Here is a 23,906-nt window from a genome sequence, read left to right on the forward strand (position 1 = left end):
GCTGCCTTTCCAGAGTGACTGCCCATGTTGCCAAAAGTGAAGTAGGCCATCTTGGCAGGGAACCTTCTGCCTCCCAGTAAGATGAGTGGTTCTCAAGCAACAACCGTATTGATTCACTATAGGGGACTCTGGGAAATGTAAAGGGGAAGAGGCTGTTTGGGGGACAGCGCAAATGTCCCGTAAGGCATGAGACAGCCCAACCCAACAAAGAATTATTATCTCTCCTCAAATGCCAGTGGTCCCTGTTGAGAAACACTGCTTGAGAAGGGGGGGGAAATGTGTGAAATATTAATCTGTGCCAAAACCGTCTGAAAGGTTACTCGGATAACAATAGAAGCTGTTCTTTCCTTGCATGGTTTAGCTTAGGGCTTGCCTTAGTCCATTTGGGCTACTATAACAAAATACCACAGACTTGAGTGGTTTATAAATAACAGAAATTTATTTCTCATGGTTCTGGGGGGCTAGAAAGTGCAGCAGATCTGGTGTCTGGTGAGGACTTGCTTCTGGTTCATAGAGCACTGTCTTCTCCCTGTGTCCTCACTTGGCAGAAGGATAAGGGAGGTCTCTGGGGTCTGTATTATAAGGGCACTAACCTCATTCATGAGGGCTGCACCCTCATGACTGAATCACCTCCCAAAGGCCCCACCTCCCAATACCATCACCTTGGGGATTAGGTTTTCAACATATGATTCTGGGGGGCACACAAACATTCACACCATAGCAGGGGTTAAGAGCCCTCATTTTAGTGGCTGACAAATGGAGATTTGAATCCCAATTCCACAGTGTATTAACAGGCCCAGGTCACATAACCACTCTGAGTCTTGACTTCCTTATCTGTAAAATGGGAATAATTAGAATACCTCCCTCATTAGGTCTGCCGTAAGAAGTAAATGAGATAATATCTGTTTAAAAACACTCTGCCCGGGCCTGGCACACAGTAGTAGCTGTTCATCATAATAGCGCTTTCATCCTTGATGTGTGGGAAAAGTAACATCAGCAGGATGGACAAGAGCTTGCAGGCCTCAGCACAGTGCTTTTGCTGGGTAACCGGCAAAGTGACTGGGACCCAGTGAATTGCGGCGAAATGCACCATACGCCATCAATATTTATCCCACTGGTTTCCATTTATTGAGCAGTACATCATTAGAATATCCCAGGGCTCTTGACAATAAAATCAATAAGACGGTTCAGCCATGGGCTGTGGTTTAATAACTCCAGACTTGAATGAGGGGGAAAAAAAATCAGTGAGCAGGAAAATTTCCTGAGTGCTTGATCAGGAGTGGAGGGAGACATTTCTCAGAGCGGGAGAAAAATAACGAGTGAGACAGCCTTGGGTCTCCAGCGGAGCGGGAGGCTGTGAGCATGTGAGGTGGCACCCAGAGATGTATCTGGGTAAAACTCTTTCCACCTTGAGAGATGCAGGTTTTAAGAGGAGGTTGAAAGGAAAAGAAGGTACAAAATGTGGTCCTCAACCCTGACTGCTTTAAAAACTTGCCAATACTGGCACCCACCAAAGTAGTTAAATTATTATTTCTTGGGGTGGGACCAAGGCATGGGTTTTGCTTTTTGTTTTGTTCTTTTACAACGTTCAGGTCATTCTAATGGGCAGAGGTGAGCATCAGTAGCCTGGGCTAGTGGTTTCAAACGTCAGCTTGCGTGAGAATCACCTGGAGGGCTTGTTAAAACACAGATTGCTGGTCCCCACCCCAGAGTTTCTGATTCACAAGGAGTGGGGTAGGGCCTGAGATTCTGCCTTTCTAGCAAGATCCCAGATGATGCTGATGCTGCGGACCAGAGACCACGTTTTGAAGACTTCTGTTCTAGAGCAGTGCTTTCCACCAAGAGTGATTTTGCCCCTCCTCCCAGGGGGCATTTGTCAATGAATGGAGACATTTTTGCTTTTTCACAAGTGGGAGGATACTGCTGGTATCTAGTGAGTAAAGACCAGTGATGTGACTTAAACGTCTTACAGTGCATAGGACGGCGCTCATCTCCCACTGCAAACAATTATCTGGTACCAAATATCAATCATGCCCAGACTGCAAAACCCCATTCTAAAGTAGACAGAGGTTTAGAAGCCATTCAGGGAATATGATGCTTTGGGTCCAGATGAGCTTGGCAGTGGGAGCCTGAGTGGAGACAGAGATGCCCAGATTCTTGCTAGGAGCATGCATGGAGCATGGTATCTGAAGTCATGTCAGTTTGTTTCTGTTTCTTAATCTCTTCTTCACCTCCTGGCTCTGTGACCTTGGGTGAGTTCCTCACCCTCTCTGAGCCTGGGCCAATTATCCGTAAATGGGGATAATTTCTATATGCAGCATTGCTATGAGAGGTAAGAAGTCTGTGCAAAACACTTTATAAATATTAAATGCTCAACATATTGGAGTGCAAGTCAAAAGGACAGTGTTTCTCAGCAGACCCCTGTGTCTGTCTCTCTGTCTGTCTGTCTCTCTCTCTCTCTCTCTGTGTGGCAGGAAGGTGGTCTCCCAGTGGCTACTCCAGAAAACTCCCAACGAAACCCTCCTGGGCCTCTGAAGCCTGGAAAGCAAATGTTATCTGGACCTACAAGTCCTTCCATGAAATACGAGGCTGCTTGGGCATCAGTCTGTACCTGGCCTTCACCTGCCCTCATTTGTTTAGCAAACCCAGCACATCCTAGTTGAAAAGCAAGTTTGTGGAGTCTAATTAATATTCTCCAAGCTCCCTTCACACTCTCTCACCTTCACGATTTTGCCAAATCCCTATTTGCCACTATGCCCTATTATTTGCATAATGTTTTCATTGCAATAGACTCACTTTCATCTTTACTTAAGTCAATTGTATTTTGAAAGTCATTTTGCATCACTGCCAGAAGTGGAGATCTCTCTCTCCCTTGCCATAGAGACAGCAACCATGCAAAAGAATCGGTGAAATCACAACAGTGGTCTTCAGTGCCCGTGGTTACTTCTCTTTTCTGCCGGAGACACCAATACTGTGGGCAGATCTCCCCTTGTTGGGAGAGGAAGTTCAGTCCCCTTGCTGTTGAGGAAATGTTTGCATGGATCTGAGACTCCCTTGGTGGGCTGGCTAATCAGAAAGGCTGGATGAGAATTGAAAAGGGAACCCTTTCCCACTCTGACTTAGTGCCATTCGATGTCCTGTGTGTGGGCTATGGAAATCTTCCCTTGGGAAGAACACCAGCTCTGAAGTCCTCATGGTCAGGTCCTGCCTCCCCACCCCCACCCCGCCCAGCTGTGTGGACAATTACAAGTTTCACTGCATTGGGCAAGGGTTCCAGAGTCACCCCGCATGGGCTCAACAGCTGGCTTCTCCACTGTCGAGCTGCATGACCATATTTTGCCTGTGTTATAGCTTTTAGTCTTACAGCATCCCTTGGAGGTGAGCACTCTTTGACAGATGAGGAAACAAAGGCACACAGCAGCCAAATGACCTGTGAGTAAGTGGTGGGTTCAGGATGCAGACCCAGGCTGAGCCCCTACATGGGATGGCTGAGTTCAGTAGTGCAGGATGGGCTCCTCAAAAAATAACTTAATAAAAATAAAGTTACCATATGATCCAGCAATTCCACTTCTGGGTATATACCCAAAAGAATTGAAAGCAGGGTCTCAAAGAGATATCTGAACACCTATGTTCATAGCAGCTTTATTCACAAGAGCCAAAAGTTGGAAACAACCCGGCTGTTCACTGACAGATGAATGGATAAACAAAATGTGGTACATACACAGAGTGGAATATCATTCAGCCTTAAAAAGGAAGGAAATTCTGCCACGTGCTACAACGTTTTGCTACATGAAAGAAGCCAGTTGCAAAAAGAACAAATATTATATGATTCCACTTATGTGAGCACCTAGAGGAGTCATAGAGACAGGAGTAGAATACTGGGTGCCAGGGGATGGGGCAGGGGAATGGGAGTTAGTGTTTACTGGGTATAGAATTTCAGTTTTGCAAGACAAAAAGGTTGGTGGTGACGGTTGCACGACCACGTGAAGGTACTTAACACTACTGAACTGTATGCTCAAAAATGATTAAAAAGGTAAATTTTATGTTATGTGTATATTACCACAGATTTTTTTTAAAAAGAAGAAATTCAGGGCTTCCCTGGTGGCACAGTGGTTGAGAGTCCGCCTGCCGATGCAGGGGACACGGGTTTGTGCCCCGGTCCGGGAGGATCCCACGTGCCGCGGAGCGGCTAGGCCCGTGAGCCATGGCCGCTGAGCCTGCGTGTCCGGAGCCTGTGCTCCGCAACGGGAGAGGCCACAGCAGTGAGAGGCCCGCGTACCGCAAAAAAAAAAAAAAAAAAGAAAGCCCACCTGATGTGGTATATACAAGGGAGTATCACTCAGCCTCGAGAGAGAAGGAAACCCTGCCATTGCGACCACATGGATGGAACTTGAGGACATGATGCTAAGTGACCTAAGCCAGAGAAAGACGAACACTGTGATATCACTTATATGTGGACTCTTAAAAAAAAAGTTAGACTTTTGGAAATAGAGTAGAGAAATGGTCACCAGGGGCTGGGGCGTGGAGGAAAGAGGAGAGGCTGGCAAAGGATACAAGCTCTCAGCAATCAGATGAATAAGGTCTGAGGATCTAATGTGACTGTATCATGGTGACCGTAGCTGATAGCACTGTGTTGTACAATCGAAATTTGCTGAGAGAGTAGAACTTAAACGTTCTCACCCCCAAAGTACATAATAAACAAACAAATAAGTGAGGTGGTGGATGTGCTAACTAACCAGATGGGGAGAATCATTTCACAACGTGTAGTATATCAGATCACCCCAATGTACAACTTGAATTATCTTACAACTTTATATGTCAATTATACCTCAATAATAATAAATTATACCTCAATAAACCTGAAAAAGAGAGGGAGGGAGGAAGAAATGAAGTGAATTACCAAAAACCAACCCTGTCTCAAGGGAGGACAGTTTTCTATTCAGTGACGCTAACTCCGTGATTGGGCTAGAATCCCAGACTATGGGAATGTTATCTACTCATCTGCTAGAATAAAGCATGGGTTTGTCTCTGAGCCAACACTCTACAGAGAGGGTAACTCATCAGTTACTCAGGGCCTCTCAGCCTCAGAGTCCTCCATGGTGAGATGGGGGTAATAATCACGGTACCTGCCTCGTAGGCCTTAGGAAAATTAAGTAATGAAATCATGTATGCATAGTGCTTAGGGCTCAATATGCCTCAGACATCATTATTTTTCTAGAAGAGTCTTCAGGACCAAGGAAGGGAAATGGCTCGCCTAGGGCCCCACGGCTGATTCACAGCAGAAGCAGGATTTGGACCCAGACTTGTGGCCCTTGGTGTGCTGCCCAGTGAGAGAAAGTCCCCTCGGCCCAAGTCTGACAAAACCTGGAGCCTGTCAGGCTTTCCCCTCAGATGACATGAGCCCCACTCCGTGCGGTGTGCCTGATGGGCAAAGGTGCGCCATCCACAAGCACGAATCACCCCACCGCCAGCAGGGCCAGGGATGGATCACTCATCCCTCTTTATTTTTAAAAAAATTTTATTGTATTTTGGAAGAACACTTAGCATGAGCTCTACCCTCTTAGCACGGTTTTAAGTGCACAATACAGTGCCGTTGGCTACAGACGCAGTGCTGTACTCAGGTTCTCTAGAGCTGGTTCATCTGCCTTTTGCCTGAAACTTTTTGCCCATTGATGATAACTCCTCATCTCCCCAACCCTTCAGCCCCTAGCCACCATCTTTCCGCTCTTCGAGTCTATGAATTAGACCATGGAAGATAGCTCATATGAGTGGGATCACACAGGATTTGTCTTTCTGGGACTGGTTTATTTCGCTCAGCGTTCATCCTGGTGGGAACACAAAACGGAGTAGCCTCGACGGAAAAACAGTATGGAGGCTCCTCGACATATTAAAAATAGAACTACCGGGCTTCCCTGGTGGCGCAGTGGTTGAGAGTCCGCCTGCCGATGCAGGGGACGCGGGTTCGTGCCCCGGTCCGGGAGGATCCCACATGCCGCGGAGCGGCTGGGCCCGTGGGCTATGGCCGCTGGGCCTGCGCGTCCGGAGCCTGTGCTCCGCAATGGGAGAGACCACAGCAGTGAGAGGCCCGCGTACAGCAAAAAAAAAATAGAACTACCTGTGACTAACCCAGTTTATAGAAGAAGAAATGACAACCGGAGAGGTGTCTTTCCAAAGCCCCCGCGGTGAAGAGGCAGAGCTGGACCCAGTTCTGAGCCGCAGAGCCCGTGCCTCGCTGGTGGCAGGGAGCTGTGCCCACTCCTGACCCAAGCCCCGTCTGCACACAGCCTTGTCTCCACTGGTCTCCAAGACCCAGCCTCCCCTCTTATTTGGAACCAAGTCAGAAAGCTCCCCTCGCAGTAGCCGGAAGAGGCCTTTTCAGAGTATAAGTAGAATCGAGGGCTTTGTTGGTGGAATAACTATTCCAGTCAAGAGGCTCCTTCGTTTTGCGTTTGTTATTTAGACATTGTTTTCAGAGGCAGACGCGGCAGAGGGAGATCCAGGGTGTGGATGTTTATTTGCAAGCAGTGGGCTCTGGGGTATACACAGCCCTGGGAGACTGTGCCGCCTTGGGGTAGGATGCTAGAGCTGGGCCCACTGGGTCCACCAGACTTGATCCTGATCCTTGGGGACGAACAGCCAAATAGAGCGATGACAGTAACACTGATGGTGATGATAGCTATTCTAATGGACACGAGCGTCCACGAGAGACAGGCTCTGATGATAACATACCCATTTTTACAGATGAGAGAACCGAAACTTAGAAAGGTGGCTTAAGTGGTCCAAGGTCATGCAGACCTGCCTGACCAGAGGCCACACTCCTAACCCCTGCAGCTTACTTTCTCCTCCCAGATCATATTCCTACAAGGTACCACAAGCGTGATCATTGCTAACATCACGACATCTGCACAACCCATTGACCCTTGCCAAGTACCTTCATCTTCACCATCTCTTTAGGGCCCAAGGTTTACATCATCCTTATTTGACCATATGATGATAAAGAGACACACAGCGCTTGGGTGGGTAACAGGCCTAAGGTGGCCCAGCCCTCCGTGAGTCCCTATCCTTGGCCTCCACACCTGCATCGCAAAAGTATACTTGATATGCTTCCCTACAACCCAGGGTTTTTAACATTTGTCTGAAGTCAGCTTTCCCCGCTGCCTCTAATCACTCTGATTCTTCCGCCTATTTTCTGTTTTGTGCCACAGGAATCTGATTACACTGTTAAATTCATAGCTTTTTTTTAGGAGCCGGGCAGTGTTTGGGTTTCAGTCTGTAAAGACACACAGAGCTCTGACCACACGTCATTGTTATCTGTCCTGCAGCTGGAAAAAAGTCAACTGACAGGCTTCTAGGAACAGATTTTTGTCTTTTGGCAATGGGGACAATTTGATCGAGCATAGTGGCAATGATAGGGCTCTGGCATCACAGACTAGCTCCATTCCCAGCTCAGCCAACTCCTAACTGGAATGTCTCTGAGCTCCAGCTTCCTCAGTTGTATAAGAGGAAGGTAATAACTCTTTTCTCATAGTGGTTTGGATAGAAGTAAAAAAAATCATGCACAGAAATTGTTTTACACATAGTAGGCATTCAGTAAACAGTATTAGAACTAGCAATAAGCATCACCTTTATTGTTAGGTTCTATTATAAAAGTAATCCATTTGGGCTTCCCTGGTGGCGCAGTGGTTGAGAGTCCGCCTGCCAATGCAGGGGACACGGGTTCGTGTCCCGGTCCGGGAAGATCCCACATGCTGCGGAGCGGCTGGGCCCGTGAGCCATGGCCGCTGAGCCTGCGTGTCCAGAGCCTGTGCTCCGCAACGGGAGAGGCCACAGCAGTGAGAGGCCCACGTACCGCAAAAAAAAAAAAAAAAAGTAATCCATTTTACAAAATGCAGTTAACACAGCAAAGTATAAAGAAATGAAAACCATCATGCCACCACCTGACCCTCTGTTAATATTTGGGTCCATGTCTTTTAAATTGTTATGGTTTGCATTATAGGACTTCTCTTTTGCTTAATATATTATAGACAATGTTCTGTATCAACAAGTATTACCAAGACCTTTGGGTCGACTTGCATTTTGGACCATTATACACACTATTGAGGTGGAGGCCCCAGGACCTTTGCACTTGCTATGCCAGCTGCCCAGAATCCTCCTCCATCCATGATAATTGCATGACTCACTCCCTCAGTTCACTCGTTCAAGCTTGTTCAAGTGTATCCATGTCACATCAGCCTACATTTGGCCACCATAGCCAAATAAACCCCACCCTGAACATGCTTAAATTTTTTTCTTCACAACTTATGTCACTGTTTGCAATCGTATTCTCTATTTGCTTACTTTTTTAGTGGCTTTCTATCCCACTAGCCTAAGCAGCATTCGGGAAAGGACTCTGTTGTGTCCACTGACAGGACCGGAACTGTGCCTGGCACAGAGGAGATGCCGCATGAGTAACTAAATGAACAAAGAACATCCTATACACAGAGATGGGCATATTTGCCTTCTCCTTCCCCCAGGATAGATTTTTAGGCATGGGGTCAAGGGGACTGCATATTTAACACTGTATACTGTTGCCACATCACAGCCAAGCTGTGCCAGCTGCCACTCCCTCCAGCAGGGTGGGAGAGAGCCCATCCCCAGTTCCCGCCCTGCTGGGAATCTCACCTCCTGGTGCAGGAGGCTGGGTGCTTTTCAGGAGCACAGTCCCAGAAACGGTGGCTCGGGTGGAGGAGGCCCACCCCCAGGGGGGCCTCTCTGCCTGGTCTACGGGGTGTTTTCTTGTCCTCTCCGGCGACCCCGTGTCTGAGCAGCTTGCCAGAAAGGGCGATGCAGGAGCCGGGGGTGTGGAGCAACAATAGGGTGCTGGTTACTGGCAGCTGGCAAAGGGCATCATGAACCTCGGCCCCTTTGAACAGTACCCCACCCTGCTGCAACTCGGGGCAGAGAACTCGCACATTCACTCTCCTGTTTATTCGATAAAACCCATCAGGGTCCAACCATGTGCCAGAATGGGGAACATTGCCATTGTGGTCGTGGAGCCAGCCTGAGACTCTCCCACCAGTTTGATGGGTCCTCGGCAAGGCGCTTCGCCCTTCTGGGCCTCACCTTCTTCCTCTACCTCTGGGCTCATAAGTGGACAGGGCTGGTCAGGGCACAGGCGAGGGGCAGGTGTGTAAAGGATGGAGGTAGGCTTGGGGGGCAGGGGGAGAGGAGCAGGCAGCGTCTCAGGCCTGGAGGCATTGTTTGATTCTGAGATTCTGGAACTTTTGTTGGCCTTTGCTTTTCAGGAGAGCTGCAGTGCTCTGAGGTCGAGTGGATCCAGCTTTTACAGCGTGGCTCCCCTCCTTCCCTCTGCCTAAGCTGTCTCAGTGTGTGTGTCTGCTTATGTGTGTTTGTCTCCATTTATGTCAGTGTGTCTGTCTTTCCCCGCGTTTCTGTGTGGGTCTCTCTACATGCGTGGTCCCCTGTATGTGTGGGAGGGGAAGGTCCTCCTGTCTGCAGGTCTCTCTCTGCGTTTCTCTCGATGTGTGTGGCCTCTCTGTATCCCTCCCCCGATCCCCACCCCTCATCCCCATCTCCATCTCTCTATCTCCTTTCTGTAGATATTTTTGTCTTTCTCACCCACCCTTATTCCCAAAATAGCAGTGCTCCAGAAGAACTCTGGGTTTTTGTTCCCCCTTGTCTTTACTCTCCCCAGACCAACCGTCTGACCCAAGGATGGCTTTATACTATTTACGCCCGGGAGCCTCTGCTGCTGGTGTGGCAGTGTTTGATTTCCCAGTTCTCCTTCCCCTTCTCCAGAAGGGAAGCATCCATGTCTGCGTCTGTCTGTCTGTGAATCTGCTCTGCTTTCTAAAAACCCTAAAGAGAAGTTACAAAAGGCGTTTCTCGGGCTTCCCTGGTGGCACAGTGGTTGAGAGTCCGCCTGCCGTTGCAGGGGACACGGGTTCGTGCCCCGGTCCGGGAAGATCCCACATGCCGCGAAGCGGCTGGTCCCGTGAGCCATGGCCACTGGGCCTGCGCGTCTGGAGCCTGTGCTCCGTGACGGGAGAGGCCACAGCAGTGAGAGGCCCGCTTACCGCAAAAAAAAAAAAAAAAAAAAAAAAAAAAGGCGTTTTCATCGTCAACACCCAAGTCCCCTTAGACACCAGCGACCTTCACTCCCCGTCCTGCTCTCCGATGCAGCAGAGGGGGGTGGCAGGAGCGGGGCTGGATTGGGGCCCCTACTCCCACCTCTGTCTGCACTCGCTGTGTGACCCGGGGAAACGTGCTGACCTCTCTGAGTCTCGAGTATGATAGAGAATTCCTCCTGGAGCTAAGTAATGACCCACACAGAGCCCCCCGGACCAGCACTCAGATGACGTCAGCTCCTCTGGACCAGAGCAGCCAGTCTTCTCTGGAATGCATTCATTCACTCACTCATTCAACAACATGGCGAGAGACATCCAGGGCTGGAGAGCATGGCTGCTCCCAAAGGCCTCATACACCTCACTTGCTGGGAACTCCAGATCATTGTTACCCAGAGACCTTGGGGCAGGGATGAGCAGTATTATCTCAGCACCACCAGGAACTCCTACAGAGTGGACTTCCTGTGAAGCATAGTGTCCACATTTAAACCTCTGAAAAATCACCCAGTGAAATCCAGGTAGAAAAAAGTGACACAAGTAGCCATTGTTTTTAAGCATCCCTCCCTTTGTTTGATAAAGAGTCTCCAAGGGAGGCGGAGAGAGGTTACAGCCAGCCCTGGGATAATTACGCTGCCTTTGGGCTGTGGTTGTGGGAAAGAGAATGTAAGCTTTTCTCATATGTCATTATCTTTTTCCTTTGGATTCTCACATTCCTTAATCCATTCATAATCCATTTGTGAAAACAGACTCACTTCCCATGTGCCTTTGTGCTCAAGACTTTGTCCAGGACTGGCAAGTGGGAGGGTTTAAGGATTCTGGGTGGTTGGTTGGATGGATGGATGGATGAATAGGTTGTTGTGTGAGTGTTTAAAGGGACATGATCCTTCCAGGCACACCTCTCGTACGACCACCAGGAAGGCCCAGTGTATTTGCAAGTGGTTTGGAGAGAAGATTAGAGGGTGGTTAGGATAACCCTCTGCTTGCTTCCCAGTTTGTCTTCAACCAGAGCCAAGATGGTAATTATCCCCAGGATCGCAGCTACTGATTGAACAGTCAAGGAGCCAAAGATGGTGGGATATCAGGAGAGCGTGGGGAAATGGGCTCAGGAGCTTTGGGCTAAACTCTCTGAGGTCTCCTCTGTCCCTGCAGGCAGATTGTTCACTCCTTCCGCACCCTCCAAGAGCACACTTCTATCATAAAACAATTGAGCATTGTCTTCTGTTTTTCCCACTTGGCTGAGAGCTCCTCGAAGGCAAAGATTTTTTCCCCCAATTTTATTTTTCTAGTACCTAGCACAGTATGTGGCATGTAGTATAGGCTAAGTTAATATTGCGTGGATCACTGAGTTGATCGTTAGATGTTTGGAAGAGTGGATGCATGGATGATTTGCTTGGAGGATGATGGGTGAGTGGATGGATGGATGGTTGGGTTTTTGAGGGGAGGTGATAGGCCATTGAATGCTTTGCTAGGTGGGTAGTTAAATGGTTTGTTGGATGGGTGGTTGAATTTGGATGGATGGATGGATGGATGCATGGATGCATGGATGGATGGATGGATGCATGGATGGATGGATGGGTGGATGGAGGGTGGATGAAAAGATGTAACCTTATTGGCCACCTAGAGCCAGCCTCCCACATGATACAGGAATCCACCTTGCAATGCCTCTGACTTCCTCAAGTACATGCCAATCTACCTGCAATAACTAATTTACAAGATATTTCATTAACTAAGCAGAATTGTTATAAACATTTCCAAATTCTGGGTATGGTAATGTAGTGTATATTAGTGGTTAACACATAGGCTTTGGAAACAGACCTGGGTTTGAATCTCAGCTTAACTTAATTAAAGCAGTGTGACCTTGAAGAGATAAATCCCTTGGCCTCTCTAAGCTGTGGTTTCCTCATTTGCAAAACGGAGATAATGGCCCTACCTTTCAGGGTTGCTATAAGGATTAAATGAAATAATTAATGGTAAGGACTGCTGAATGCTCAAGAAGAGGTACTGTAATCGTTATGGTACCAAAATGTACCCACCTGTAACTTTTATTTTCACCAAAAACCAGATGTGTGCCAGATATTGTTATAGTGTTATGTATCCAATGACAAACATTCTGATATAGTCCCTCATCTTTTGGCATTTATGTTCTAGTAGGGGGTTCAGACAATAAACAAGGAAACAATTTCAGATGGTGTTAAATGCTATGCAGAAAATCGAAATAGGTCGAGGTGAAAGAGAGTGATGTGGTTGGTGGGGGCCGGGTAGCCTTATTGTGACCTGTGAACTAGTGACAAGAAGATGTAGCCATACAAAGATCTAGGGAGAGTGTGTCCCAGGTGTCAGGAATGGCCAGTGGAAAGGTCCCAAGGCAGAGACGAGCTTGCTCAAGGAAAAGATAAAAGGCCAGGGGGCGAGGTAGATGGTAGGGGCCATCAAGGCACAGGGGTGTGCAGTCATATCTGCGGGAAGCAGGTCCCGCAGGCCATGGACACAGTACACGTTAATCTCATTCCATCCTCTGGGACAACATAGAAGGAGCCTCACTCATTTGGTGGCCATTCAGCTTCCCAGTGGCAGCTGACAGGCTCCCAATCTCCTGATCTCCGGGCTAAACAATCCTAGTTCTCAGCTTTCCCAGTTGACTTTCGGAGACACCTGCAGCTGCTACCTTGACAAGGTTCTAAGTCCCACAAACCTAGAACCCACAAGAAATCAGGTTAGACCCAAAGGAAATTCGGCTCAGGAAAACCAGGATATTTCTAGTTGGGACTGTAATGAACTGAACCAGGAAGCTGTGTTCCTCCCTGAAACCTTGCCCCTGGAGCATTTGCAAAGGAAGAAAAGGAGAAAAGGTGTCTTTGAGGCTGCTTCCAGGATAAAAGGTGTCTGGAATCATTTATTCAGGAGCATCTGGTATAGGTTCTGGGCTTTCAAAGAAAAATAATCTCCGACCGTGGCTGATCTCCACCTGGGCTGATCCAGGAGCTCAAGTGGATTCATGAGGACCTAGACCCCCTCCATCACTCAGCAGTGCTTCCCTCTGTGTTGGCTTTCCTCTCCATGTGGGGACAAAAGGGCTCTTAGCACCTGCCAGTTTCATGGATTTCAAACCTCTCTCATCTAGTAGTTGCAACCAAAGTCCAGAATTCTGTCTTCTTGGCTAAACAGCTTGGTTAGGGCTGAACCATACCTACTGTGGCCAGAGAGAGGCAGTGTCCTGATTAACCAAGCCTCATCCCTGTGGCCACCCCTGAAACTGACAATGGAGAGAGACCCTCTCCTTCCACACAGACTGAGAATTGAGGAGGGGGATGATGCCCCCCAAAATATCAGATGATAAATTTCCCAATATGCAAGATGGATAACTTCTAGGGACCTGCTATACAACATTGTGCTCGTAACCCACAGTACTATCCTGTCCACTTAAAAATGTGTTAAGGGCTTCCCTGGTGGCGCAGTGGTTGAGAGTCCGCCTGCCGATGCAGGGGACACGGGTTCGTGCCCCGGTCTGGGAAGATCCCACATGCCGCGGAGAGGCTGGGCCCGTGAGCCATGGCCGCTGAGTCTGTGCGTCCGGAGCCTGTGCTCTGCAACGGGAGAGGCCACAACAGTGAGAGGCCCGTGTACAAAAAAAAAAAAAAAAAAAAAATATGTTAAGAGGGTAGATCTCATGTTATCTGTTCTTGCTACAATTTTTTTTAAAACGGATGCTGTTAGGAGGAGAAGGGAGAGTGTATTCTGGACAGGCAAAAACAGCACGTGTATCTTGTGTTTCCCAACTTGAAATTAACTGCTCCTTCCTCTGTGATTCAGAAATACACCTCTTACATCTCTCATCTCCTCCTGCTTTGTTCAGTAGTTTAATATGTGTACACATGTCTCCGTCCGTTCTTTTCAGCTCCCTGGGGAGGGAAACCATGTCTTCAGGTCCTCAGGGTTCCTACTCCTGTTGTACCAGGACAGCGTAAGGGTCCAGGACTTGCTTGGTTAAGTTGAATCAGGTTTCAGGGCCCAATATGACTACTGTGCCCCTCAAATAGTTTCCGGGAAGAAGCATCAGAGAAACTCCCCCCGAAGACGACCGAGCTCACCCCGCCTCTGTGGTTTCTCGGGTTTTCCCAGGCAAAGCCAGCAAGAACGTTCAGTGGGATGAGGATTCGGTGGAGTACATGCCGGCCAACCGGGTCAGAATCGCCTTTGTCCTGGTGGTCCACGGCCGCGCCTCTCGGCAGCTGCAGCGCATGTTCAAGGCCATCTACCACAAAGACCACTTCTACTACATCCACGTGGACAAGGTGAGGACCGCCCTTTCTCTGCAGGTCTGTCTGCCTCTCTCCAAGCTGACCTCCCTTTCAGGGAAGGCTTGCAGGCTGAACAGCTGCTTCCCCCCAGAGCATTTGGTCTTGAAGTGCCGTGTGTGTGTGTGTGTGTGTGTGTGTGTGTGTGTGTGTGTGTGTGTGTGTGTTTCAAAGTTCCCAGCTGTGACTTTAAACTTTCTCCATAAACACTGTCACTCGTACCTCTTTTCCTCACTGTCCCACTGCCCGATGCAGTGTCTGTCACTCTGTGAAGATAACTAACCCAGGGGTGGGCACACTGTTTCTGTAAATGGCCAGAGAGCAAGTATTTCAGGCTTTGTGGGCCATACGCTCTGTCACAGCTACTCAGCTCTGGCGTTATAACATGAAAGCAGCCATAACAAGCATACATAAATGAATGTGTGTGACTGTGTTTCAATAAAACTTTACAAAAAACCTGCAGCCAGCTTGCTGACCCCTGAGCATCTTGTTCCAGAGGTTTCTGTTGGTCTGCTGACGTGACATGATTATGTCTTTGGTCAAGAAGGCAAAGGGGATGCCTATCCAAAAAGTTTGCTTCTAGCAGTCCTGTGAGAGGGTGATGGAGAAATTCCACCTCTTGAAATACTCATCAGGTCTAGATGCAGCTATATTTGTTAGCTTGTTAACCTCAGACCATATGTATCCATCTTGTAGAAAAATGCAGACTCCCAGGCACCCACCTACACCTAGTGAGCCAGTGGCTTAGAGGCGGGGCCAGGGAATCTGCATTTCAGATAGCTAAAGTAATATTTTAAAAATAATGAAGTTCGAATAGCAATGCAGAAAGACACCCCAGGCCTGAATCAGTTACTTGGCAAAGTTCAGAAGCCCTGTCAACTAGAAGGGAAGGGACAGAGAGGGGGCAAGGGACAGGTCTTGGTGTTTTCTGCGCTGCTGACTGTCACCCTTTCTCTCCTGGGAAAAGCGCTCTAATTACCTGCATCGCCAAGTGCTCCAGTTCGCCAGGCAGTACAGCAACGTCCGCGTCACCCCCTGGAGGATGGCCACCATCTGGGGGGGAGCCAGCCTGCTGTCCACGTACCTGCAGAGCATGCGGGACCTCCTGGAGATGACCGACTGGCCCTGGGACTTCTTCATCAACCTCAGCGCGGCTGACTACCCCATCAGGTAAGGCGGCCCCGGCCCCAGGCCAGCCTGCTCTGAAGTCCTGCTTCCCCTGTCACAGCTGGGAAGCCAGAGGCAGAAGCAGCCTGCCTCCTGTCTGGAGAAGCCTTTCTGCCTCTGTGAGACACTTATGCACTGTCTCCATGAAATCTCGCTGCACAGAGTCCACCCTGAGACTGAGAGTCATGTGAGCATTCGCTCATTCATTCACTCGTTCAACAGAGATTTCCTAAGTACATGGATGAGTTAGAACGTTCTCCCTCCACCTTCCAAATAAGGACCGCATTCAGAAATATCCCAGAATGCTGAGTGCAGCTGCTAGCGTGGCAGGCACTCCCTTCAAGGGTCTAGGGTCTCACTCTCCCACCTCCTGACCTCCTGTGGAGGCCTCAGAGTTCATCTCAGCCTCTGTCAGGTGGTGACACTTGGCCAGAGATCTCAAGGGCCGGTGGGCCAGCCCATGGCCCTTCCCCAAAGAATCTCATCAGGTCTCAGTGCTGCCCCCCAGAGGCCCTCTGTTGATTTGCAAGTTGAAGCTGTAACAGCGGCACTTAGCCAGGTCACCTCGGCCAGGATGTCAGGATTTCTAGCATTTTGTATGCAGGAGGATGAGTGCTCAGGCTTCCATCTGATGGCTTAAGGTTTGACTCTGAGTTCTGCCACCTTACTAGCGGGTGACCCTTGGCAAGTAAATTCAGTCTTTGTGAAATCAGGTTATAACAATAGAACCGAGCAGAGTTTGGGCACTTACAAAGCTCAGTAAATGTCAACTGTTAATTCCCAAGCTGTCTCCAAGGCTGCACCTCATAATCTCCTAGAAAGATCCAGAAATCCTTTCTCAGACCATGTGCCCCACCCCTTTGGGGGTTCAGAGAAGGGAGTCGTCATATTTTTTTAGCTTTAATGCTTCAGTTGTCTCGACATCTCTGTCAGTCTGTCTCTCCTCTGCCCCCCACGGCCCTCATTCCCATGCGCCCCACCCCAGGCTCTTCTGGCCACTCACGTTGCCAGCCTCGTGGCCAGAGACACTTCACGCATCAGGCACTGCTGCTTCCTCTTGCTGTTGTTTTCGTAAAATCGCCCCACACAGAAACATATGAATTTTGCAGATGAATGGTTTTATCCTGGGCAACTCTGATAAGCTTTCACTTCCCATCTGCCGCTCCATCTGTAGCTTCCAAAACCATGACTTCTCCCCTCCCAGGAAGGATGAGCAAACTTAGGAGCCTTCTCGAAGGGGCATGAGTGCCCAAGTCAGTAGCTTCTACAAGGCTCTGAAAACCTGGGGAGATATCCAAGGGCAGAGGCCACCTGTCGTGGCTGCTCTGAGCTGTTTGTGATTTGACATCACCTGCCTGGTCTGCTGCCTAGTTCTGACTGCTGGCCAGACTTATTGTTCTTCACTGGCCAGTAGCCTCGATGAGACTCTGGACACAGATAGCCTGGCTGCAGAATCTGCCACCACCGACCGGCCGTGTGAATTGGTACAATCAGCTTCAGCCTTCTGCATCTCAGTGTCAGCACCTAAAAGGGGGCACAATATCAGTACCTATTTCATAGGGCAGTTAGGAGGATTAGAGGAAATGTTGCATGTCAAGGGCTTAACACAGTGCCTGACACAGAAAGTGCTCGTTAAATGCAGGCTGTTATATTATAGTGGTGGAGTAGCGTGGACCCCGTGGGCTGGACTTCACCATCAACTGAGTTGCTTTCCTTTTTCCCTTCACTCGTGAGAAGACCAGGAAAATATTTCTTGAACCCACATCTCTTTCAAAAGTGGGAAAATCAAAGTTAGGCTTGAAGGCTAAAATGTTTCAAGAGAAGCAGGATAGAACCAACTCATCTATGAATGGGAAGACTATTCTCATGTTTGGAATATGCAAGCGAAGTGTGTTTAAAGAATCCAGGTCTTGGGGGCTTCCCTGGTGGCGCAGTGGTTGAGAGTCCGCCTGCCGATGCAGGGGACATGTGTCCGTGCCCCAGTCCGGGAAGATCCCACATGCTGCGGAGCGGCTGGGACCATGCACCATGGCTGCTGAGCCTGCGCGTCTAGAGCCTGTGCTCCGCAACGGGAGAGGCCACAACAGTGAGAGGCCCACGTACCGCAAAAAAAAAAAAAAAAAAAAAAAAATCCAGGTCTTCCCCCTTCGCCGTTGATGTGGCCGCCTGGCCCACGTAGGCTCTGATTGGAGATGTTTACGTATCCAGCGCGTGAATGAAAATGGATGTTTTCAAGCACTGAGACCCTGCTAGATATGGAATCCTCAAAGGACCTGACGGTTTTATTCAATATGTTCTATGTACTGAGTAAGGCTGGACACTGCGCTAGCTTCTTCGGTTAGATGGGCCACAGGAAGGGATGAAACCCTAAAGTATTGTGCCGTTGGTCTGTGTGGTTTGGGCCACTAGCAACAGAGCCCACACAGTCTATCACTAGGCTCTGTGTCCCGGAGCAAATCAGATGCAAAGGCCGAGTGTGTCCATGGCCCCTCTGGGGCTCACATTCTGTCTGTGGTGTATGTGTGCATGCGTGGGTGCATGCATGCATGTGTGTAGGTGTGTGCGAGCATGTGGTAGGGGAAAACAGTATTTCAGTTTTTCAAGCTAAACCCAGGATCTACTAATTCTGCCTCTTGGGGATCCACAGCAACAAGGTCTAACCTAGCGGGACCTACCGTGTGGCTATTTAAGCTACACTTGACCTAGACCCAAACCTCTCTCTTGACATACCACCAGGGACCCAGAGCAGGAGCCTGAGAGGTTTTCTGCGGCTCCTCAGCAGGAAAGGCCAGCTCGTACAGACAGGAAGCAGGTGTCCCGGCTTCTCTGCAACGTCCCCAAGACCAGTGTCTCCATGGCACTGATCAAACAAGACTAGCGCCCAGATCCAGCAGCTGTTTCCTGTGTACCTACTGTGTGCCCGGCCCTCTGCTGGGACCTTTAACACGTATGTGTCTTAATCCTCATCCCTTAAAGCATGACTTCCGGTGTGTAAAAATGTTTAAAGAGGTTAGTATTCAAACAGAACTTCTAGTGAACCTTGCAGGAAACTTAAGCCCTTGATAATATTCGGCACAGAGCCTAGTCGCCCTGGGATCTGGGCAGAGGACTCGGGCATCTGTGCACAATTGATCCCCTGCTTTTCATTCCTCTAGTCAGTTCAGTGATTCTCGAGTGGGTCAAGGAAATCCTGTTGTTAACAGCAAATGCAACCACAGCAAATGCCATTTACAGCACTTAGTACATCCCTGGCCTGATTCTAAGTGCTATCCATGGTCCTGACAGCAATTCCATGAAGTACATACATACTTTGGGGATCCCATTTTTCAGATGAAGAAACTGAGGCACAAAGATGTTAAGGAACTTGACCACAAGGATACAGCCAGTGATCATTTTTTTTAATTGAGGTAAAATTCACTTAACATTAAATTAAGCATTTTAAAGTGCTCAATCCAGTGGCTTTTCATACACACACACAATGCTGTGCGACCTAGAACCTCCATCTAGTTCCAAAACAATTTCATCCCCCCAAGAGGAAACTCCATCCCTCCCCATTCACCTCCCCCCATGAGCCCCTGTCAATCTCTAATCTGCCTCTCTGGATTTGCCTACTCTGTATGTTTCATATCAATGAAATTGTACAGTGTGTGATGTTTTGTGACTGGCTTCTTTCACTTAGGATAATATTTTCATGGTTTACCCACATTGTAGTATGTGCCAGTATTTCATTCTTTTTTATGGCTGAATACATCTCCATTGTGTGGCTATACCACGATTTGTTTGCCCACTCATCAGGTGGTAGAGCCGGGATTCTTAAGAGCTCCCCAAAAGCTGTGTCTTTTGGCCAGCCTGGATTGTGCCATATGTCCTGAGGTGAGGACCTCATCAGGTTTAAGAAGATGCAGCTCCATCACGTGGGACTCTGCACACCATTGGTACTTAGAGACTTTTTTTTTTTTTCCTGTACGCGGGCCTCTCACTGCTGTGGCCTCTCCCGTTGCGGAGCACAGGCTCCAGACGCACAGGCTCAGTGGCCATGGCTCACGGACCCAGCTGCTCCGCGGCATGTGGGATCTTCCCGGACCAGGGCACGAACCCGTGTCCCCTGCATCGGCAGGCGGACTCTCAACCACTGCGCCACCAGGGAAGCCCAGTACTTAGGTACTTTTGTTGACTGATCTCTGATGATGCTGGGGTCGGGGTAGGGGTGCTGATCTGATGCACCCCCGTCCACAGAAGCCTGGTGACCTTTCCCATTCAGCCTGGCCCACCTCTGCCTAGTTCTAGCAGAAAAGTTTCCAGTGATTCCGGTTGGCTGAGGCAGATTTGAGGTTGAAGATGGACAGATGGAGGCTTAGGGTCAGAGCTCGAAGCTTCCCTTTTTCCCTTCCTCCTTCTTTCACCATCCAAGCCCCTTCTGAAGGCAGCCTGGGGGTGTCCTGGGGAGGAAAGAGCTCAGGCCTGCCTGTGAGGCCAGCTGAAAATGGTCTTGCGGATGAGATCAGGAAACAGGGCTCCTCTGACTTCACTCAATCATGCAACAGATAATTATTGAGCACCTACTATGTGCCAGACACTGTGCTGGGTACCAGGTGTTCAACGGGAAAGAAGAACATGGTCAGTCCCTGCCCTCAACCTAGTGGTCAAGGGTGCAGACTTAAGCCAGACCAACTGAGCTTGAATCCCAGCTCTTCTGTTTACTAGCTGTGTGAAAGTGAACTTGAGAAAATCGCTTAATATCTCTGGGCCTCAGTTACGTCATCTGTAAAATGGGTACAATAACAGCACCACCCCATACGGTTGTTAGAGGATGAAACGAGTTAACGTATGTAATGTGTTTAGCACATGGTAAGCACTGTCTGTGTGACAGCCATTGTTATTGATGGGAGAAGACAGACGTTAACCAGAATGATCACACGAGTGAACACGTGGTCACAAAGTGAGGCAAGTGTTCTGAAAGGAAGGAGGGATATAAGAGCACTTAGCTAGCAAAGCTCACCTGGACCAGGGAGCCTGGGGTGGCCTCCCTGAGGAGGCAGCACGTGAACTGAGGTGTGCGAGATAGGTTGGGCTTAGCTAGCGGAAGTGTGCAGGATGATCCTGGGGTAGTATTCCAGGAAAGGGGATGGCATGGACAAAGGCCTGGTGGGAGGAGGGATGCTGGCATGCCTGAGGAGCTAAAAGAAGGCTGACGTGGCTGAAACACAGTGAGCCAGGGGTTGCCTTACTACCAGGGAGGATGGTCCAGCCAGTTCCTGCAGGGACTCTTGATCACCTATCCAGTGGTTGAATCCTTAGCCCATGAGCTGTGTGGTTTCAGCGTGAAGTAACCTTATTTACAATGTAGAGGGGTCACTTTGGCTACTGTGAGACAAGAGTGGGGAGGGGACGGAGCGGGAAAGGGGAGGCCAGTGAGGAAGGATGGGGGCTGCAGCTGCTGTCCTGGAACCACACTCAGGGAGCCCCCTCCTCCCTAAACCTCCCGGCGGAGGCCGGAGGCCTGTAAACCGCTCAGCCTTTGAGGCACAGAGCCAGGCTGCCTCCTGTGTGGCGCTCAGGCCCCCCATCTGCACGGAATAGCCCCGTTCTCAGGAGACCCGTAGAGCAGGGCTGGCGCAGAGGACCCAGGACGCCCAGGGGCCTGAGGCCAGGGTTTTAGAAGAGGACTGAGTGTGAGGCAGGAGGGGACAGCAGAGGGGACAGCTAAGGCCTGAGAAAGAAGGTGGCTCGAGACCCCTCTTTGTTCTTTTGGTTTTAATTGTGATAAAACATGCGTAACATAAAATTTACCATCTTAACCATTTTTAAGTGTACAGTTCAGTGGTTAAGTACATTTACATTGTTGTGCAACCAAGCTCCAGAACTCTTTTTATCTTGCAAAACTGAAACTCCACACCCATTAAACAAAACTCCCATCGCCCCTCCCCCAGGCCCTGGCAACCAGCATTCTATTTTCTGTTTCTGTGAATTTGACTGCTTTAGGTACCTCACGGAAGTGGAATCAGACAGTATTTGTCTTTTTGTGACTGGTTTATTTCACTTACCATAATGTCAGGGTTCGTTGATGTTGTAGCAGGTGTCACAATCTCCTTCCTTTCTAAGAGTGAATAAATCTCCCCTGTATGTATAGACTCCATTTTGCTTACCCGTTCATCCATCACCGATGGACACTTGGGTTGCTTCTACCTTACGGCTATGGTAGATAATGCTGCTATGAACATGGGTGTATGAATATCTCTTCACCTCCCTGCTTTCAATTCTTTAGGGTATATGCCCAGAAGTAGAATTACTAGATCATATGGTAGTTCTATTTTTAGTTTTTGAGGAACCTCCGTACTGTTTCCCTTAGTGGCTGTACCAGTTTACATCCCCACAAGCAGTGCACAAGGGTTCCAATTTCTCGACATCCTTGCCAACGTATTTTTCTTTTCTTTCTTTCTTTCTTTTTTTTTTTTGATAGTAGTCATCCTAATGGGTGCGAGGCATTTCTTATTCTTTTTAAGGAACATAAACTCCCAAAACAAGGGCCCTGGAACCCTTGGAAGCTTTGAGTAGCTGGTACAACTCTCAGTAGACCCATGAGGTTAGCTACAGGCAGTTGTCTCCCCACAGGATCATAGCCCTCAAATGATTATTCTAGAACTTCTTCCCAGCCCACATCAGTCCCCCTTCTCATTCACCATCCTTCTGAATAAGACCACCTGTTCACCAGCAGCTGGAAACCTGTGTGCCTTCTATCTCACCACTCCATGGGGGCCTGCATATTCTCATTCTAACCCTGACATCTTTCTCATGTGTGTTTCCACCTATGATTGCTCTATCTCGGCCCAATTCAGACCCTCATTGCTTCACACCTGGGCCTTCAGAATTCCCCAAGAGGACATAGTCTGAGCCAGACTCTGAAAACAGGCTAGAGCTTCTCCAGGGCCATTTGGAAAAGCAGTGGCCACTACCCTCTCTGGGAGCAGCTTGCAGGATATAATCATTTATTTACTCAAGCAAGTGTGCAGTTCACTTACCAACTGGGTGTTAAGCCAGGCTGAGTGCCAGGCACTGTGCTAGGGACTGGGAGATGCAGCAGAGGAACGGACTCACTCATTCACTGAGGGGGTTTACAATCTATGGGAGAAATGGTGATGACGTCAGTAAAGTCATGTCAGGGCTCCGTGATGGGGAATAAGAAGGGGGTCCTACTTTAAGGAGCATGGTCAGGGAAGATGAGATGCTTTTAAAGAGTGCTGTTTAAGCCAACTCCTGAAATAGGGCCCACTGTGCAAAAGAGGGAGTGGAGGTACCAGGTGAAGGGGAACAGCACATGCAAAGGCCCTGAGGCAGGGAAGAGCCCAGCGCATCCAGGAACTAAAGAGAAGAGCAGTAGGTGGAGCAGAGTGATGGAGGCGGTGGGTGGAGCAAGGTGAGTTTGGAGAAACACACAAGCCCTGTGACTCCTGCTTCTGCCCACCTGCCTTTGCTCTCCGTGCCCTTAGCCTGTGTTGTGGGTTCCTCAGGCTGCTGTACGAAATGACCACCAACTGGGTGTCTTAAAACAACAGAAATTTATTCTCTCACAGTTCTGGAGGCTCAAAGTCTGAAATCAAGGTTTCTGCAGGCCCATGTTTCCTCTACTGGCTCTAAGGGGAAACGTTTCCTGCCTCTTCCTAGTTTCTGGTGGTCACCGTCAGCCCTTGGTGTTCCTTGCCTTGTAGATGCATCACTTCAATCTCTACCCCCATCTTCATTTGGCCTTCTTTCCTATATGTCTGTCTCTCTTCTCACGACCTTTTTTTTTTTTTTTTTTTTTTTTTTTTGCGTTACACGGGCTTCTCACTGTTGTGGCCTCTCCCGTTGCGGAGCACAGGCTCCTGACACACAGGCTCAGCGGCCATGGTGCACGGACCCAGCTGCTCCGCGGCATGTGGGATCTTCCCAGACCGGGGCACGAACCCGCGTCCCCTGCATCGGCAGGTGGACTCTCAACCACTGCGCCACCAGGGAAGCCCTCACGACCTTTTTATAAGGACACCAGTCATTGGAGTTAGGGCCCACCCTAATCATCTTAACTAATTACATCTACAAAAATCCTATTTCCAAATAAGGTCACCTTCTGAAGTTCCGAGTGGATATGAATTTGGGGAGGGGGGACACCCTTAAACCCGGTACAGCCTCCCTCCGCCCCTTGCTGGGCCAAGTGTGGGATGCAGCTGCCCTGCGGGAGGGGACGGTGCTGTCCTGGGTCTCCAGCAGCATCTGGGGTGGGCATTGCTGGGAGCCCCCTCTGAAGGCAGCTCTTGCAAGGAACCCATCCTCTCAGCTCTGTGTG

General features: G+C 49.2%; 1 protein-coding gene across 1 annotated transcript in view; it reads left to right on the forward strand.

Moving 5' to 3' along the window:
• Positions 1 to 23,906, forward strand: part of XYLT1 (xylosyltransferase 1) — a gene marked incomplete at both ends in the record, with an annotated part of 305,248 nt that overhangs the window by 219,690 nt on the left and 61,652 nt on the right. The window contains 2 exons of the mRNA XM_079718602.1: positions 14,244 to 14,416; positions 15,387 to 15,589. Coding sequence (XP_079574728.1) covers positions 14,244 to 14,416; positions 15,387 to 15,589 — 376 coding nt within the window. The remainder of the gene's footprint in view (positions 1 to 14,243; positions 14,417 to 15,386; positions 15,590 to 23,906) is intronic.

The sequence above is a fragment of the Hyperoodon ampullatus genome (genome assembly GCF_949752795.1).
Source record: "Hyperoodon ampullatus genome assembly, chromosome: 14".
NCBI classification, from domain to species: Eukaryota; Metazoa; Chordata; class Mammalia; order Artiodactyla; family Ziphiidae; genus Hyperoodon; species Hyperoodon ampullatus.